The sequence below is a fragment of the Lactuca serriola genome, chromosome 5, assembly GCF_051521515.1.
Source record: "Lactuca serriola cultivar US96UC23 chromosome 5, Lser_US96UC23_V15, whole genome shotgun sequence".
Lineage (NCBI taxonomy): Eukaryota > Viridiplantae > Streptophyta > Magnoliopsida > Asterales > Asteraceae > Lactuca > Lactuca serriola.
In genome coordinates this window covers 3367005-3387768 of record NC_136412.1, presented here as the reverse complement: position 1 = coordinate 3387768, position 20764 = coordinate 3367005, and the positions used below count along the sequence as shown (strand labels likewise).

Genomic DNA, 20764 nt, shown 5'->3' with positions numbered 1-20764 from the left:
GACTTCCTTTGCCGTCGTGCATGAGCTTACCAACCTGAAAGTGTCGGACTGAAGGGCAAATCTGATCAATCTTAACGCCTTGATATTGCACTGGAATTTATCCTTTTCATCTTGCGCAATATCTTTAACATCCTTCAGCAGATCATTGTACTCCTTTTGAGTTTTGATAATCCTCGACGTTGCAGAGTGAGAAAACAGTCCATTGATAATTGCTTCCCATATGAGGTATCCATTATCCTCAGATCCTATAACATAGTCTTCGAAGTGATGCGCCCAGACTTCATAATCATGGGTATATAGAATGGGAATCTTCGTGGTTGAACCAATGCTGTTGGAAATATTGATGGGATTCGATTGCGTCTCGTCCATAATGATCGAATAACCTATTTAAAGATCAGACTTGTAATAAATCAGATTAGGGCAAAACAATAAATATCAAGATACGTCAATAATGAGATGACGGGTCAATAAATATCAGTAATTGCGGAAAAACCCTAATTGAAACCTTTTCACAGAAAAGAAGTGTATCGATTACACAGCCTCCTGCTCTGATACCAATAGATGTGATTGAAACTTAATCTTGAAGATCGATTAGATCTTAAACAGGTAAATAATGATTAAACAGTTAGAACATGAAAATAAAGAACAAGTCAAGAATAAATGATTATAAAATAACCCTCAGAAGAGCTCGATTAAGAACATCAACTGTAGAGGGTTGGAGGTTTACAAGAACAATGAAAGAAATCTGTAATACTATCGTAATTATCGTTATTCTCTAAATCGTTGACCTAATATGCATGCAAGCATATTCTTATATAGTAACCTCACAAGCTCACGGTTGGACAGGCCCAAACCGGAGCACAAAATAAATGGACTAACAGCCGAGCCCAATGACGCAACACATGGACGAATCTTCAACCCAACAACATTGTAGTCTCCGGTTTCCCAGTCAACTTAAATCCCTACCGATGTTGCCGCTGGTCTCCTTACATAGTTCAAGTGCTCTCCAACCTATACATCATTCAGTGATACAACCTCCTCCTCATTCAAAAATGCGCCTTCAAAGATTAATAAACCAACTTACACCGAGCCTTCGGTATGACTGGACTGCTCACTCAGGGCCTACAGTCTTACCGGACCGCTCGTTGAGCGTTTGACCCAACTGGTCCGCCTTGCTTGGCCCTTGATCTATCCAGACCAACCTGGTCCGCTAACCTCCTTCCCTAAACCTACTCTTCTACTGAATCCTTGTGCTTACGACTTACCGTCAGCCCGCACTGGATATCTTGGCCTACTGCATAGAGAAGGACCGCCTCAGCTTGATCAAGCACAACATGCCATCTGATAGAACATCAGGATAAGATATCCACATAACACTGACAATAATCTACCATCTCGTTCCTTGTCGTCCACCACTTCCATAGAATACAATCCCTCAAGCAATTACCACCAAAAGCGTACCTACCATTATCGGCCAACCAGTACGGCACTCATATCTAGCCCATACCACCCTTCGGGCGGGAATACCAATATGCATAGTCCAATTGATCATAGGGTTCGGTCATCCTCGGGATGGAATACCCTAGACTGGAATATCAACATGTCGAATCAATTCAACCATCGAGTTGAAATTCTGATGGTTTGTTGGCCTACCGCCTCAACCCTACCACTCCTCTTAATCCTCCGTGCCTACAAACTTTTTTCGGCCCACACCGGGTATCTTGGCCTACTGCATAGAGCAGGACCGCCTCAACCCTGTCAATTCCCATAACCTGAATGACACGACATTCTAATCCCAAGCCTTCCTAAAGTTGAACAATACCCATTCGGATTTACTCCCAGTCCCCTAACTAGAGTATTAACCGATCCAAAAGATTAATCCTTTGAGACACTCCAAACTGGTGGGGTCACCAAGATCCCATGTACCCCATCCGATCCCTAATAATAACTTTCGATCAAACCAAAAATACACCGGAGTCTTCAACCTACTCCATCATCATGATCAAAACTTGGGGACAGACCTACTAATTGCTATAGCATAGCAGCGTACTCAATACCTGAACATAGATTTTCAAACTCATACAGAGTCTTCAGCATGACTGGACCGCCTTGCCTTTCCTTCAATCTATCTGGACCACTCTCCGAGCATTCAGCCTGACTAGTACACCCCACCGGCCTTCAGTCTATCCGGACTGCTCTAAACCATTGAGCATCACCCTGGACCATCCCTCATGATGCTCTTTACCATGCAGCTTGTTCTTACCCACCTGAGGCTTCGAACTCCTGATCCATTATGTAGACTATAACCCCAACCTAACCCTAGGCCTCGTGTCGATCGTCCACCCTTTTGGAAAAACATGGTCTGATCCCTGACCCGCGTATCTATGTTGATACATGACGTGACCTTCTTAATTTTGTCTACCGTAGTCTACAGCTCTCCGCAGTCAAGCTCCTTTAGCAATCACATCCGAAGTCGTCAAAGCTATCACAGTCTTTCTTTCTGTACTTAGTCTATTTTGTATATATCTCTTGTAATACTCTCTATTGTCCAGTATGCCTTGCATGGCTACTCTTAGAGAGTAAATCTATTGTATCTCTTTAGTCTCTATAAACAGAGACTACGCTTTATCAATTAATACAGATCTCTTCTTACTCATCTCTAGATCTTAATTATCTTCAAGTTGTCCTTACACATCTCATATCTTTCTTTTTCTCTGAAATCCTCTCGAACACAACTGATTAATACCTCTCTTTGTAGCAAGTAATTTGTGACTTTATCATTAAGATTGATCTCACTCACTAACTTGGTTTGAATGCATTCCATGTTATGAATCAACTTATGTGTTTACTTGATATATCACTTGCTTTCATTTATGTTTCTTTATATTTCCGCAACTAACTATCTAACCATCTAACATATTAACTTATTATTGTTGAGCTTTTAGATCCTTTGAGATTAACTAATTCCACAATCATACTTGTTCTAAAGTTTGTTTAAGTGTGTCTCAAGTTTTTCTCTCAACAATTGGTATCAGAGCCATAGTGGTTTCTTTTTGAAGATCGGAACTCTGATTTTTCGGAGAGCCTTCTATACCACTGAAGCTCATTTTTTTAACAAAAAAAAACAAAATGGCACAAGCACTTTCTCTAAACGTTTCCAATAGTATTGGTGGTTCAAATCGAGCTCCAATACTGGTTGCAAATGAATACCATCACTGGTCTCAAATAATGGAAAGATACTTAAGGAGACTTGGTAGAGATGTATGGTGATTTGTTGAAGAAGGACCACATGTCCCTGCTCTTACACCTGTTCAAACCGATGGCGCCACAGCCAGACTAGGAGGAGGACAACCAGTCTTGAACCGTCCCACCAAGGATGATCTTGATAAAATGGAAAATGATGTTGTCGCTTTTTATGAAATCTCTTGTGGAGTTGCTCCTGACAACTTCGACATTATCATAAACTGTAAATCAGCAAAAGAGATCTGGGATGTTCTCAAGAACTTGTATGAAGGTTCAGAACAAGCTCAAGATAAGAAGCTCACAACTTCACTCAATGAATTCAACAAAAGACTCAAAATGGATATGTTAGAAAGAGATTTATAGTTAGAAATGGATGCAAGAATGTTGAGTGAAACCCAACTAGAAATAGCTTTGAACCAAAGAGATTTAGCTCAGAGTGAGATTGTACGTTTAAATATTTTAATAGAAAAATTGTTCAATGAAAGTGAAGCTATTGAAAATTTAGTTAATAATGGAACCGTGGACAATGCATACAATTGGGGTTGGTCCAATGGATATCCTACCACAGAGGATTCCTCACCCCGGTTTAACAAAGATCGACTTTATGTCCCTCCGGACCGAGAATTTCATTTTCCAGTCAATGACAAGACTTTTCCCGAAGATATCAAAACACACCTCGGTAGACTTCATAATCTAAGTAATAATTGTGTCATTGAGGAAATTGTGCCTGAGGCTTCAGATCACACATGTGATCAACCTCTTATTTGTGGCACAATCAGTCCAAATTCTCAGACCTCATCTATCTTTGATGAAGAAATAGTCATAGAAAGTCCCGAAGTCTCACAGGACTTTCCATCTTTTTCCTCAGACCGCAGTGCCTCTCACTGCTGTCATGATTCTCAGAAAAATCCCATTCCCGTCACAACCCAGACTTATGCTACGGTAGCTAAATCTTCCTTACCAAAGTCCACAATCAAAGGTTTAATGACTCTTCAACCAATTCACCATGAACTACCCATAGAAAATTCTGAAGTAGATCAATGTTCTCAAAATCCTGAATTTTCAAGTTCTGATGAGTCAAGCCCTCAGTATCAAATTTTTTTCAAAGGCTTCCAGGAAACCGCTGTTAAACTCTAATGACTGCGGATCTCCAAAAACATTAGAAAAAAGGGCTTTCAAATAGGATATTCGTTCTCGAAGCACAAATAGACGAACTTTTTCTAAAAACAAAAGATATATCATATTTCTAAAATCTAAGAGTCCTAAAAAGTTTGTTTTCGCTCACTATTTTTCGAAAAACTCTCCCATCATGAAACCATGCAAAAAGGAATGTGCAGTTTCAACATCCATTCCTAACTCATCTGAAAAAACCCTAAAGAAAGAAAGGTCTTTTCAAAACAATGGTTTTCAAATTTATCCCTCAGATGACCCAAAATGGAAGGGTATCTTACCCACTCCAACACTTTTAAAATCACATCAAAATTTCAACAAATGGAAATGCATTTGGCCAAATCCCAAGAAAAGGTCCAAGATATCTACACATGCAACATCTTCTTCGAGACAAACTTTTTGTAAACCCAACAGTTCACGTGTCAAATCTTACCAACCTCGGACCAGTCACAAATCAACTACACCCTTCCGACCGCTGACCAAACAAAATGTCAATACAAAGGACAAAATTTCAGCATGTCAATGTCAATGTAGTTGTCAGAAAAAGTTTTCTCATGTCAAAACTGATCCTTTTTAGAAACCTCGTAACTTTTCAAAAAGGCACTACGCTCCAAAAACTCACAAACACCCAGGACTAGGCATAAAATTTGACACGAAATGAGTCCCTGCAACCTCTTTTCATGCATCAATCAGAAGCTCATCTATTGTCCCAGACTCCAAACTAGTTTGGATGCCTAAACTAACCGTGTAATTTCCAGGCCTTGTACAAGGAGGAACAAGAAGAAGAATGGTTAACCGATAGTTCCTGCTCCTTGCACATGACGGGAAGGTTAGAATACCTTCGAGATTTCAGGCCAATTTGCAACGATGAAAATGTCACTTTTGGGAATAATGCTAATGGGATAATCCGAGGTTATGGGGTTCTCACTACGGGAAACTTCTCTATTCAAAACGTTGCTTATGTAGAAGGCCTTAAACACAATCTCATCAATGTTGGTCAACTATGTAAAGCAGGCCATCGTGTTGAATTTGATGACCAATTTTGCTATGTAATGACAAGCGATAGAAGCACTTGTCTGATTAAGTCCAGATCTGAAGGTACTATGTACCCTCTGGATGTATCTTTGATCATAGGAAAACCACAGTTATGCTTTCTATCCAAAGCCGTATCCGAAGTCAGTTGGCTATGGCACCGCAAGCTTGCTCATCTTAACTTCAGATACATTAACAACTTGGTCACCGGAGAACTAGTCAGAGGTCTTCTAATCCTCAAGTTCAGCAATGATACTCTTTGTCCTATATGAGAGTGTGAAAAGAAATTCAAGGCAAGTCGTCCCACGGTGATTGATTCCTCAGTCTCTAAACCATTGGAACTTTTACACATTGATCTATGCGGTCCATCAACCGTAGCCAGTCTTCATCACAAAAGATACATACTGGTTATTGTGGATGACTTCACACGTTTCACATGGGTCTTCTTTCTTCGACTCAAGTCAGAAACACCGCAGGTGTTGATCAACTTCATCAAGGAAATCGAACTTCAGATCAAGTTACCAGTCAGACGTATCCGAAGTGAAAATGGAGCCGAGTTTACTAATCATGTAACATCCAAAATTTCAAACCAATTTAAACTTTTTAAAACATATCAAGTTCATCAAAACATTACAACTTTGTTTTCAAAATATTGATTATCAGAGTTTTTCCCAGAAGCATAAACACAATAGGAGGAGCTATACGATCACGCCTTGGCCTTGCCTCGATCCCTTGTGTTACCTGAAACAATAAACTAAAACTGTAAGCCCGAAAGCTTAGTGAGTTACCCCCAAAATACCAATACACATACAGTCCACATAGAAATATCAACATTAACGTATCAAATCGATCAAAACAGAACAGCATACACTAGGTCCACAACTTTACAAGCTGGACTACCTCCTGGGCCCGCAATACGAGTCTGGAATGCCTACCGGGCCCTCAGCTCGTATTTGGAATGCCACCGAGCCCTCAGTATGAGTCTGGAATGCCTATCGTGCCCTCAACTCATATCTGGAATACTCCCGAGTCCTGAGTATGAGTCTGGAATGCCTACCGCACGGAGCAGTACAACCTCAACCCATCCTACATAACATGTCGACATGTATCATGACTAATGCACATACAGATAATCATATAGTATCACAGGCAGTCCTACATATCTACCCGACTAGCATATCAACTGGCATTCATCACTAACTCAAACTCAACATAACAATAACTACTAGGATATCAAATCCAATGGGCTGGCCTTGGTGCCTTAGACCCCTTAGTATAGTGAGGATACTCAAGGAGTGTGGAATAGTTTCGCAATTGACGCCTCCTAGGACACCGCAGTTGAATGGTGTGGCAGAAAGGCGTAATCGAACCTTATTGGATATGGTTCGCTCTATGATGAGTCGTGCTTCACTACCTATCTCTTTTTGGGGGGTATGCCTTAGAGACTGCCGCCCATATCCTTAACCGAGTCCCTATTAAGAAGGTTGCCAAAACACCTCACGAGATGTGGACACGGAAAGCTCCCTCGTTGGCACATATCAAGGTTTGGGGTTGTGAGGCTTTCGTAAGACGAGATACTCACGACAAGCTCGAACCTCGAAGTGAGCGATGTATTTTCATCGGCTACCCACAGACATCCTTTGGATATCTCTTCTATAGACCGAAGGATAATGTTGTCTTTGTTGTGAGGAGAGGAGTTTTCCGAGAGCGAGAACTCATAAGCCAAGGAGACAGTGGGAGGCAAATCGAGCTTGAAGAGATTCAAGAGTTGATAGATGAAGGAACCTCTACCGCTGGCACTCAACCCGAGGAGGAAACTCCGGTTGAACCGATTGACGAGTCCTTACCTCTTAGACGTTCCGATAGAGTTAGAGTTCATCCCTAGTTTTATGGTTTTCATATTACTACCGAAGGGGACACGTATATTAGTGATGGTACACTAATAAATCTTGATGAACCTAATAGCTATAAGGAAGCCATGGCAGGTCCGGAGTCTGCAGAATGGAAAGAGGCAATGGATAGCGAGATCCAATCCATGTATGATAACCAAGTTTGGAATTTGGTTGATTATGTGCCCGGACGTAAGACCGTTGGGTGCAAATGGATCTTCAAGAAGAAGACCGACGTGGATGAAAACATACACACATATAAAGCGCGATTGGTTGCGAAGGGCTTTACTCAAACTCCCGGAGTTGACTATGATGAGACCTTCTCACCAGTTGCGAAGATTAAATCTATTAGAGTGATGCTAGCTATTGCCGCATTTCACGATTATGAGATTTGGAAAATGGATGTCAAGACCGCTTTCCTTAACGGAAAGTTGGCTGAGGATGTTTACATGGCTCAGCCAGAGGGGTTTGTGGATCCGAAGCATCCGAATAGAGTGTGTAAGCTTGAGAAGTCCATTTATGGACTTAAGCAAGCGTCTCGCAGATGGAATCCTTGCTTCGATGAGAAAGTCAAAGAGTTTGGATTTATACGAAGCGAAGACGAATCATGTGTATATGTCAAATCCATTGGGAGTATAGTAAGCTTCCTCGTTCTATATGTCGATGACATATTACTCATAGGCAACGACATCCCGACTCTGCAGGAAGTTAAGTCCTGGCTCGGGAAGTGCTTCGCTATGAAGGACCTCGGAGAGGCTTCTTACATTTTGGGAATAAGGATAGTAAGAGAGAGAAGTAAGAGACTAATTGGACTTAGTCAGAATACTTACTTAGAGAAGGTACTAAAACGTTTTAGTATGGAAAACTTGAAGAAGGGAAAATTGCCGATACAAAGTAATGCCAAGTTGAGTAAGACTCAAAGTCCGAGTACCGAAGCTGAGATAGCAAAAATGAGCCGAGTACCATACGCTTTCGCAGTTGGCTCAATCATGTACGCTATGACTTGTACTCGCCCTGATGTAGCCTTCGCTTTGAGCATGGTTAGCAGATATCAAGGGAATCCTGGCAGAGCACATTGGATTGCGGTGAAGAATATCCTTAAGTACCTTCGGAGGACGAAGGAATGGTTCTTAGTCCTCGGAGGGAGTGATGACTTGAAGGTGCGAGGGTGTAGTGACGCCAGTTTTCAGACCAACAGGTACAACTACCGTTCGCAGTCGGGCTGGGTCTTTACCCTAAATGGAGGAGCAGTGACATGGAAGAGTTCCAAGCAGGAAACCGTAGCTGATTCAACGTGCGAATTAGAGTACATTGCAGCGAGCGAAGCGTCGAAGGAGGCAACATGGCTAAAGAACTTCATCGGTGATCTTGGAGTTGTACCCGCCATAAAGGAGCCTATGGAAATTTTCTGTGATAACGAAGGAGCGGTTGCCTTGACAAAGGAACCGAGGGATCATGGTAGATCAAGACATATCGACAAAAAATATCACTTCATTAGACATCGTGTAGAAGAAGGACAACTCGTAGTGAAGAGGATATCATCAGAAGATAACCCAGCAGATCCGCTTACAAAGGGACTGAGTAGGGTTAAGCACTTGCAGCATGCTAGGAGTATTGGGCTGAAGGATGATATTAGCATATATTAGATAGTATTAGAAACATGTAATAGATAAATGTAATAAACATTTGATGATTAAATAAAGGAGTTTTATTTATGATTAATGTTACTGTCTTATGTTAATTGTTTACCTTTTGTTTCACTTTGCATGTTTTGATTTCCAGAATAATTGAGTTTATTAGGAATAATCGAATTGTTCAAATTGTCCACAATTGTTCATATGTTGGAAGTAGATATGAATGAAGATTGTCATGAATTGGTGTGTAGATTGTCTAAATGGTGTTAGACATAGCAAAGGGTTGCTGCAACGTTCATGAGTGCTTATGAACTATTTTTGAGCATTGGAACAAACCCGCGCTTGCTGGAATCACCTTATGGAATATGATATAAAAGGGTGATCGCAAGACGATAATATCATATAGTCTTAAAACTTAGATATATGGTTTGTTATTTGTTAATTGATTGTACATTGATAATGCGAAAACGCATCAGTAACTCGGTGTTATGAAACGCATTGTTGTGTATAGTTGGTTAATGAATAAGTAAATGCATATAAGTCGAAGTTTATCTGTAACTTTTATCTAAGAAGGCAAAAGCGATATCTCAGCCGCTCGATGATTTGATTTGACTTATGTGTTGGGCCCGTTCAGAACTGAATTGATGTGTTCGATTAAGTTCTATGTCAAATAAATCAGAGATCGAGAAACCTAAATGCTTGACTAACCATTCCATAGGATTGTCAGCATGATATCTAACAGAGGACTGTACGATGCGTTATCTAAAGGACAAGATTGATTAGATCAGAGTTTGACAGCGTCTTTGAGAGCTACGATTGCAAACCGAATTGTACTTGTGCATATAGTTGCTAGACTTATCCAAGTGGGAGACTGTTGGAATAGTGTCTAAGGCTGCAACTATATTAGGCAAGTATTTGACCCGGTTGTGCATGGTCCTTTTCGGTTGCCTTCACCATAGCAACTTGATAGGATGATTTATTAAGAGAGATTAAATATTATTAATATATTATGAGAATAATATAAGGAATAATATATTGTTATTTGATTAATATAAGTCATAGAATTAATTGGAATTAATTTGGTGACTTAAAGAGATTAATTAAATAAGAGGGTATAAACTGTCAATTGTTTGATAGTTAAACTTTAGACTGTAAATCCATATAGATATGGATTGGACGGATTCTAGAAGCTAGGATAGCTTCAAATTGTCCAAAGAGTTATCTAAGGAATGGATTTGGATAGCCTTAAGAGAAGATTATCCAATTAGGGTTTAGGTTGTAACCCTTAAGGAGTCTACAAGTATAAATAGACCCTATGGCATAAGGAAATCGGCACTTCACCAAAAGTAGAGAAGCCCTGGCCGAATTCCTCCCCTCTCCTCTCTCCCAAATCATCCTCCTTGCTATTTGGTGTTTGTAAGCCATTAGAGGAGTGACAATTGTGACTCTAGAAGCTCCAAGACAACAAGATCAACAAGGAATTCAAAGGTATGATTCTAGATCTGTTTCAACATTGTTCTTATTCCTAAATAGTCATTAGAAGTCTTGGATTCAAAGCATGTTTAATTAGAAAGCCTAGATCCAAGCATTAGGGTTTTGCATGCGCACATAGGAAAGTTCTTATGGCTAAAACCCATCAGGAGGTTCAACCGTTGGGTCGAGAGTTGACATGTACTCAGAGTTGGAAGTGTTTTATCCGAGTTTGTTATTCGATGAGCGATTATCAGGGTGATATTCTGCATGGGTGGTCTGTCGGGGTGACACACCACTATAGTTTCCAGTTCTGGTGTAACACCGTAAAATTAAAACAATATTTCACATTTGAAAACACATTTAAAATAAAACCATTCATTCATAAAATGTCATAACATCATGTTTTTAATTCACAATTGTCTCCCAAGATCCAAATACATCCAATCCCATATGTGTGTACGAATCAAGCCGGCGCCTTCCCGCGGTCATCACCGGTACCTGAAACATGTAACACTGAACACTGTAAGCATAAGCTTAGTGAGTTCCCAAAAATACCACACTAATCACATAATAGCCACTCGAGGTTGTAACTCTGTTGACCCTCTGGTCAGTGTGTCTCAGTGGGGCCCTCCAGCCCTAACTCTCTGTGGGCCCCGAAAGTCCCAACTCTGTAACTCTGAATCATGCATATCACATATCACAATAAATCACATCACATAATAACATGCAATCACACTGGCATATAACTCTATAATACTTTGTCTCTTAACTCTATTACCACACTAGGTAAAGTATAGTGAGAAGACTCACCTCGGGTATCTCGGTAAATCTCTGACTCGGTAAATGCTGGCCTAGCCTCCGCCTAATCATATGAAAATAACACTCTATTTAATATAACTCTCAAAGGCTAGACTATGCTCTCTTATGACACTCTCAGAAGGGTAAAAGACCATTTTACCCCTCTCATAGCTCAAAGGCCCCACAACAGACCATACCCTAAAAGTCAACCAAAAGTCAACTCTCCGGGTTACGCTGCGCGTACCAGATGTGTACGCTGAGCGTACCCGGCTGCACCTCAGAATCGGGGAGCGCCACCCGGTACGCGGCGCGTACTAGGAATTACGCACGGCGTACTCCCCTGCTTCAGTCCTTTTGCTCTTGAGGTCTTAAACAGTTAAGACATACGTCCATATTTTAGATCTGACCCCATCTAAGCCCCTTAATCCATAGAGTTGATGACTTTAAGCCTTTGCATGGCTGAACAAGTCACTAATTCCCAAAATGATCCAACCTTCAACTCTAGAAGGCTTAAAACACATGCATGACTCCAAAGTAACATCCAAGATGGGAACTTTATGGCTCTAAATCACTAGTAACACTGAAAAGAGACAGATCTCGGACCATGGAGCACTTTACACTCATAAAGTCTCCACCTTTGGGGTTTTTAGCCCTAAAAAGGACACATACAACAACAACCAAAAGAAGAGGAAAGTTTTGAACTTTATACCTCCAAGTGTAGCTCTTTCCTCTGTAGATCTCAGATCCAAAATGGCACCTCACGCTTTAGCCTCCAAGAACTCACTTCCTTCTTCTTCACTAAGCCACTAAAGCACCAACAAGCTCAAATCAACACTCTCACACTCTAAGAACGATGGGGATCTCTTTTAGGGTTTCACTCACTTATATGGAGGCTAAGGAATGAGCCATAACACCCTTTAAATAGTGCACAAGGAGGATTAGGGTTTTTGCACCTGGGCGGGGTATGCTCGGCGTAACTCTAGGTACGCCCAGCGTACCTTGGCGACTCCACGTTCAAATTAAGCGTGTGAGTACATGCAGCGTACCCCTCTGGTACGCCCAGCGTACTCACTTGCTACAAACCCTCCACTCAAGGACTAAACATGCCCAAACAATAAAGAACAAGGATGAAAGGAATATACCTGAATCTCGGGATGTTACATCTGGAGAGTGAGAGCACGTACTTCCACAGAAAAGGGGTCTACCCTTCTTTGGCTTGGGAATTTTTATTTGGTTTCGGATGAATTGAGAGAGGGATCATTGAATGTTAAGAGATTTTCCGATTGTGCTTCTCGGGTTATTTGCTTCGATCTATGTGAAGATAAAGAACGATTTCGAGGGGGAAATCTAATTTAAGTGGGGGAGAATTGTAACATCCTGTTCTGGATTGTTTTGTGACTTAAGGCCTGTGGGCCTTAATCCGAGTATGAGAAGGTTTTGAGGCTTTGAAGGAGAAAGGTTTAGGCCTTTTTGGGATGTGGGTAAGGTAGGTTGTGTGATAAAAGAGTTTGGGTTGTGCTTTAGAGCCCAAATATATTGTTAAAGGCGCTGGTGCGGGCTTTTCATGAATTTGGATCTGAGTTCGAGTGGGCTTCAAGAGGAATAAAGTTGATAGAAGTGTGGGGCTTCTATACACCGTTGTGTGGATATAAGGATCGTCAGAAAAGGATTTATAACGAAGAAGTTATGGCCTTTAGAAGTTTCGTGGTTTCAGGGTTAGCCGAGTACGATGGGCGTACACAAAGCGTACGCGAGCGTACTAGTGAAGAAGGCAGTACGATGGGCATACTTTGGAGTACGCTGGGCGTACAGACCATGATGGTCGCAAATTTTCTTCAGAGTACGCTGGGTGTACGCCAACCAGACCTAAACCCTATTTTAGGGTCTTGGACCCTATTTAAGCTTCTTATCTCATAACCTAACCATAATATCTTCAGCCGCCATCCCTCTAAACCCTAGAAATCGACCCTAATCCTCCATTGGAGTGATTCTTGAGCTTTTGGTGATTTAGTGAAGTTTTTGGTGCTTATTGTGGAAGAACGAGTTCCTTGAGGAAGCATTGCTTGGCTTGGAGCTTGTGGATCCATGCCCTAATCATATTGATCTAGCTCCAGGAAGCATAAAGTTTGAATCTTGGTGGCTTTCTTATATGGATCTAGTGGGGTGATGACTTGTTATGTTTGTCCTTGGAAGAAGAATGAGCCTTGAAAGAGAATAGCTTGAGCATCTAGCTTTTGGATCTGAGTTATACACTTGTTGGTGCATCTTCCAGAGGTATCAAGTTTGAAACTTGCTCATTGTTGTGCTAGTTCTTGTTTTGAGTCCATTTTTGGGGTTTTATGTCCCAAGCTTGGAACTTTATGAGTTTGATGAACTCCAGAGTATAATATTTGTCCTTATAGATGCTTTTAGTCGTTTAGAGTCATAAAAATGAGATCTTGGTTGTCAAGATCTCTCCATGCATGAGATATGAGCATTTTTGGGAGTAAATAGTGAGTGTATTAGGGTTTGGGACTTTATCAGCCATGAAAAGGCTTAAAGTCACTGACTTTATGGAGAAAGAGCCATTAGGGAGTCCAGATCTGGGATTTGAGTTAATGTCTTAACTGATTAAGACCAAATGAATAGAAAGAGTGAATATGGGGAGTACGTTGATCGTAATTCCTGTATGCCCCGTGTACTGCCCCCAATGTCCCCGATGGCCAATCTGGATTCGTGGGTACGTTGAGCGTACCAAGGGAGGTACGCCCCGCATAACCTCACTGTGGACTTTTGGGCTAAGTCTCATTCTAGGCCTTGGGTGTTGGGCCTGGAGTTTGGTCTTGTTGCAGTAGAGTTTTGGACCAGAGGAATATATATATATATATATATATATATATATATATATATATATATATATATATATATAAGTGCTTTGGGCCCTTGAGTTGGGCTTGCCATTTAGATTTGCGAGTTGGGCCTCGGGAGAGCACATTTATTATTGGGCCTTGGTGGGCCCAATGAGTTTTAGGTTATTGATGAGCTGGTTAGTGGATTACCTTTAGACCTAATGAGTGAGAGTTTGGACTTAGTTCCTAATTGGGTCAATTATGGGTTTGGCACAGAGTTAGTGTCAAGTGCGTAGTAGCAGCGTTTATACGGTTATTCATCATCCGAGGTGAGTCTTCTTACTATATTTACCATGAGTGGTACCTTTGTGTGATTGAGATGTTTATTGTGCTTATCTATGTATCTTGATATTATGCATTATGTCTTTGTGATTTATGCTGAGTATTGTTATTATGCTGAGTATTGTTATTATGAGCTTATGTTGAGTATTATTATTATGAGCTTACTGAGTAGGGAACGTAGGGTCCCACTGAGACACATAGACCAGAGGGTCTTATTGAGTTATAGCCTAGAGTGGCTAATGAGTTGTGTGTGATATTTTGGGGAACTCACTAAGCTTCGTGCTTACCGTGTTATGTGATATGTGTTTCAGGTTCTTCTCTAGATCACGGGAAGGCGCCGGTTCGATTGTACACATAAGAGAAAAAATTATGTTTTGAGGATCCTGAATTACTAATCGAACAATTATGGAGTTGCATTTTGTAAATTAAATAAATGGGATTTTTGTGAGATATGTTATGAGAATTATGTGGTTTTAAAATGAAATTTTTTGTTTGAAAATTTACGTCGTTACAGGTTAAAGTATGAAAATTCATAAAAGATGTGAACTTTCAAATCCCGACGTGTCTAAAATATAATTAGTGTTCATCCGGGTCATGGACTTGACAAATGGCATGGTTTACCATTTTTTTTACTAATTATGATTTGATTATTAAAGTTAACTTAAAAAACTTACCATTTTGATTTCTTATGTACATCAAATTCTTAAAAGAAACTTTTGATGATTGTTGTCACCTTTCATTGCAGAGAATTGGTAGCATGAAAGAAGTTGCTACAAACTCTTGGAAATCCAGTTCCTTTATATTAATATATGGCACCAATGGAAAACCATCAAAATCATTGAAGTTTATGTTCAAGAGACATAATTTCTCTATTATACCTATATAAGAGTATTGTAGAATTAATTTCTTCACAAATTGTTTTGAAAAATCAGCTTCGCATAAATTTGGCGAGGGATAATGACTTGAAAGGGTAACGAACTTTCGACATTGTTCACATTTAGTCAATAAATTTTTTTTTATTATCTATTTGCCACTGAACTATTGAAATTGTTCACATTTTACCCTTATGACCGGTTGTTACCAGTCATAAGGGTAAAATATGAACAAGTTCAATAGTTTAGTGACAAATAGATAACAAAAAAAAGTTTAGTGACTAAATGTGAAGAAAATCGAAAGTTCGTTTCCCTCTAAAAAAGTTCAATGACTAATTGTAAACAATCTTACTCTTGTATTATGTTCTAGCAAATTTTATTATCTATTTGCCACTGAACTATTGAAATTGTTCACATTTTACCCTTATGACCGGTTGTTACCAGTCATAAGGGTAAAATGTGAACAAGTTCAATAGTTCAGTGACAAATAGATAACGAAAAAAAGTTTAGTGACTAAATGTGAAGAAAATCGAAAGTTCGTTTCCCTCTAAAAAAGTTCAATGACTAAATGTGAACAATCTTCCTCTTGTATTATGTTCTAGCAAATTATTTATTTTTTGTTAAACTGTAGCAACATTTGTTGATGAAGAAATCTATGAAATAAAAAAAAAAAAAAAAAAAAAAAAAAAAAAACAAAACCCCGAAAAATATATTAAAAAAGAAAAAGAAAAACCGAAACCGAAATAAAAACCAATGGTTTGGTATTTTCCAAAATAAAAAATCACAATTTTCCAATCTGATTTTGGTTTTATAAAAATTCAACTTTCGAATTTCCATATCTAAATCTCTCCCCTTTTTTATAATCGAAAAATGATTATAAAACCAAAAAAGGGAATGAGAGAGCACTCAATTCGGTAATTTTCTATCCAAAACTCCCCCTTGTGACATGAGAGATAGAGAGAGAGACATGTAAACATCTCTATATAAGGTAAGTTCATACCACATTTAGATGTGTGCTTGAGAGATGTAACATTGAGAGTATTAATGTGTGTTAATTATGTAGATTTAGATCTAGATCTTTTTTTGTAAACACTTTTCATAATCGAATGTATCTCTTAAACACTCAAATAACTGTGTTCTTTAATTCTGCATGCCAAACCAATGGTCATAATTCACATTAGTGAGAATGGTTCATTTTTTTGTAAAACCAAAATCAGATTGGAAATTTTGATTTTTTATTTTGGAAAATGTCAAACCATTGGTTTTTTATTTCGGTTTCGGTTTTTCGTTTTTTTAATATATTTTCGGGGTTTTATTTTATTTTATTTTTTTTTATTTCATAGATTTCTTCATCAATAAATGTTGCTAGAATTTAACAAAAATAAATAATTTGCTAAAACATAATACAATAGGAAGTTTGTTCACATTTAGTCATTGAATTTTTTAAAGGGAAACGAACTTTCGATTTTGTTCACATTTAGTCACTAAACTTTTTTTCATTATCTATTTGCCATTGAGCTATTGAAACTGTTCACATTTTACCCTTATGACCGGTAACAACCGGTCATAAGGGTAAAATGTGAACAATTTCAATAGTTTAATGACAAATAAATAACGAAAAAAAATTTAGTGACCAAATGTGAACAACATCGAAAATTTGTTACCCTTTCAAGTCATTATCCCATTTGGCGACTTACCACTTGCAAAATCTCTAGAATATGAGTCTTTCATCGCTTATAGAACATCTTTAGTAAAAGCTTATACCAAAAACCAAGTTAAGTTTAGAATATATATGTATTTGTTGCAAGATAGTTGCATCTCGTGAGGTTTTTTGTGAACCCAAATTTACCTCATTAATGTTGTTTCATTAAATTTAAAAGTTTTGTGAACAGTTTGCGTTATCCTTTTTTCTTGGAATTATTTCACTAATTAAAATAGTTTTGTAAAGACATTTTCATAAAATAGATGTTGGAAAATAATTGTTTTGTAACCACAAGACCCCATTTTGGTATTTTTATGATTAACAATATATGTAATCCATTTAATAGCCAAAATCACTAATTAATTTTTAAAAAATAGTAAAAAATTAGCAATTTTTATAAAATAACCATCAAAATTGCTGATAATTTAAGATTTTTTTAGCTAATTTTTATGTATAATCTAATAATTTGTACGAATTCTCAGTCAATACTGTCAAATTTCGTCGTCAATCTTAACAAATTTATAGTAGAACCTAAATATTTTTTTGAAAAAAGATAATAATCACCGCCAAATAGTAGATGGACGTGGAGCAAATCGTAGATAGCCCCACCCCATCTACAATTTGGTGACAAATTTCTAAAAAAATACATTTATAGAATTGATTGCATACTCCAAATACTAGATATCCTTCCAATTAACGGATAACTTCACCCAAATCATAGATAAACCCAATAAATAACAGATGAAGACTAGACTATTTTGTGAAATTTCGTTTTTCATTTTTTATAAAATCATTATCGTCAAATTTCTAAAATTTTACACTTTCCTTTTAGTTATTTTACAGCTCCAAAGAATATTGTTACTGCTTTGACTTATTAATGAATTTGTTGAATTAGTGAAATCTTCCTCAAGTTGAAATTTGCCGACCTCTATATGACCATATGAACAAAAACATGGTGGACCAATATGATGCACGACATTAAAATGTTGTTTTAATAGGCATGTCCCCACCTCCAAATCAAAATAATTGGATTTCCAGCTTTCTTACAGTCAATTAATCATGTGTGTTTAGATGTAAAGCAGCCTGTAAGTATATCTCTCTGTTTAGCACAAGAACCATTCAAATTGATTTGATATTTCCATAATCTGAAGAAGAAAATAGATCTTCCGATTTCAACTTGAAATTTAGTTTTTTGACGAATCAAAATGGAAGTCGTGCCGTATACTGATCCGAAAGACAACTCAAACTCACCGCCATGGCAAGAAATGTTCAGATCAGCTTCAACCCACAAACCACCGCCATCGTCACCACCACCACCACCTCCCCCGGAGCCACCGCAACCCACAACCAACAGAGACGAGAAGGAAGAGGATTCTTCTTCACTCTCAGGTGACCCTCAGGTGCGTCTTGCACTATACATAGCCATGGCTCACGCCGGTTTCGGTTTTGCTTTCTTTATCTTCTACGGCGTTTATAGACTGCTCGAACAATATCTCCGGCCGATGCTCTGGGCTATTCTTTGTTCCATTCCCCTTAGAGGAATCCAACAAACCCTAGTTTCATTTTGGTCTGAGCCGTTGCAATTAGGGCTCACAGAAACCATACTCGCCATACCTGTATCTGTGTTCAGGGTCTTTATAGGTGCCTTAGTTGAATTCAGAGATATCTTTTATAAAGTAATTCGTCGTAAACCGAAGAAACAGCATCCTATGAAACGAAAACGAAGTGGGTTTTCGATTGTGTTAAGATGGTTGTTATCTTTTTGGGTTTTTGTAATGGTGTACGAAGAATTGGGTGGTTTGGGTGCTATTACTCTATTAGGGATTGGGTTCATGTTCACTTCTAGCAATGTCGACTCCACCATGTCATATGTTTCCTCTTTCCGGAATCATAGTTTTAAGCGTAGCCCTTATTCCGCGATCTTTACAAAACCGATCCTAAACAGATTGAAAACATTAGTTGCAATTGGATTGATTGTTGGAATGATTGTGGGTTCTTTAACGATGGTTACCTTCTTTTCATATAAAGTTGGAATCGAAGGAAAAGACGCTGTTTTTTCGATTAAATCTCATATTGAAGAAAGCAATTACGCGGAAAAGATTGGATTGAAGAAATGGATAAACGAAAACGATGTTCCTGGAATGGTGGATCGATACACAAAGCAGTTATATGAAACTGTTTATGAACAGATTGATAGTTTAGCAATGCAATATAACATGACAGAAATCGTTGAAGAAATGAAACAAATACTTTCCCCGAGGCTTACAAACATGACAGCAAGAACAACCGCATTAACAACACCGAATCCGTACGCCGAAAAAATAATAAGTTTAAGAAAGCGGATTACTAATCGCGAATGGGCTGAGATTTACCCGGAACTTAACGACTTGTTGAAAGAAGTTGTAATCAGTAGAAATGATATAACCGAAAAGGCGAAAGCAATCGCGTTTCAGGGAAAAGACGTGGTTGTTCGTGTTTTCGCGAGCAGTAAATCGATTTTGGGTGGTAGCGGGAGGTTTTTCTTTGTGGTGGTGGAATCGATTGTGTCTGGGGCGGCTGAGCTTTTGAATTTTGTTTCTCAAATGATGGTTTTTATATGGGTTTTGTATTCACTTATAACCTCTGATTCGGGTGGTGTGACTGATCAGGTTATGAGTATGATCCCGGTGTCAAAGTCAGCCAGGACAAGGTGCGTTGAGGTCCTTGATCAAGCCATTTCTGGGGTTCTTTTGGCGACTGCTGAGATAGCTTTCTTTCAAGGCTGTTTGACTTGGCTTTTGTTTAGGCTGTTTGATATTCATTTCTTGTACATGTCAACGTTTCTTGCGTTTATCAGCCCATTTTTCCCGATTGTTCCGTATTTTATCTCAACCGTTCCTGCTGCGTTGCAATTGGCACTCGAAGGTCGATACGTGTTTGCTATTTGTATTTCCATCATTCATGTGGTGCTTGTTGAATATGGTGCCAGTGAAATCCAAGAGGACATACCTGGTCACAGTGCTTATCTCACCGGGTTAAGCATCATTGGTGGAGTCGCATTGTTCCCATCTGCAGTCGAGGTCAAATTTTACTCCCTTAGTTTACTTGAAAATAACCCCCCCCCCCCTTTTTTCTTTTTAACTTTTAACTTTGAAATTTAATTTAACAGGGAGCAATAATGGGACCACTGATAACGACAGTTGTAATAGCTCTCAAGAATCTGTATGTAGAGTTTGTTTTGGACGATCCAAGTAAAGAAGAAAAAGACTGAACTGCCTTCTTTTCTTTTTATATTACTTTATTGCCTATTGGTTGGTTGTAATTGTATGGATTTATGACACCCTCCCCTTTTTTGTTTATTCTTTCAAGATTTTGTACCATTGTATTGTATGTATATGCCTGTGTGTTTATGTTTGTGAGTTAGTCTGTAATTACAGATCTGTAAAGATGTTTTGTTGTGCTTTTTTTTTTTTTTTTTTGGGGGGGGGGTGGGGGGGGGGGTGTTCAATGTTAGACGTACTTGTACTTTATAAAGATGATTTGATGTCCTCTTGAAATGAGAAGCTTTTTTTTCCTGAGTAGTTTGTGTTATATCCAATAAAAATATAAGCTTACACAATTAGCACGTTTATAACTTGATTTAGGGGTCGGAGCAGACTGAATTAGAAGCTCTTATCGAGTTAACTTATGAGTTATGACTAAAACTTGCTCTTTGATTTTGCATCTAATTGATAATGCAAAATGACTATTATTCTCAGACAACGTTTTTTGTAATAATTTCTTTATGATTTACCATTTTATT

General features: G+C 38.7%; 1 protein-coding gene across 1 annotated transcript; it reads left to right on the top strand.

Annotated features, from left to right (window-relative positions):
• Positions 1–18015: 18015 nt before the first annotated feature.
• On the top strand, positions 18016–20408 carry LOC145051802 (uncharacterized). Its single transcript, XM_078999626.1, has 2 exons — positions 18016–20042; positions 20132–20408. The coding sequence occupies exons 1-2, from the start codon at positions 18189–18191 to the stop codon at positions 20231–20233; spliced, it is 1956 nt and encodes a 651-aa protein (XP_078855752.1). The 5' UTR covers positions 18016–18188; the 3' UTR covers positions 20234–20408.
• Positions 20409–20764: the final 356 nt, after the last annotated feature.

Coding starts and splice junctions, on each gene's coding strand:
- LOC145051802 (XM_078999626.1), top strand. CDS start 18,189: ATGGAAGTCGTGCCGTATACTGATCCGAAAGACAACTCAAACTCACCG. Junction 20,043..20,131: donor TGTTCCCATCTGCAGTCGAG/GTCAAATTTTAC, acceptor TTAATTTAACAG/GGAGCAATAATGGGACCACT.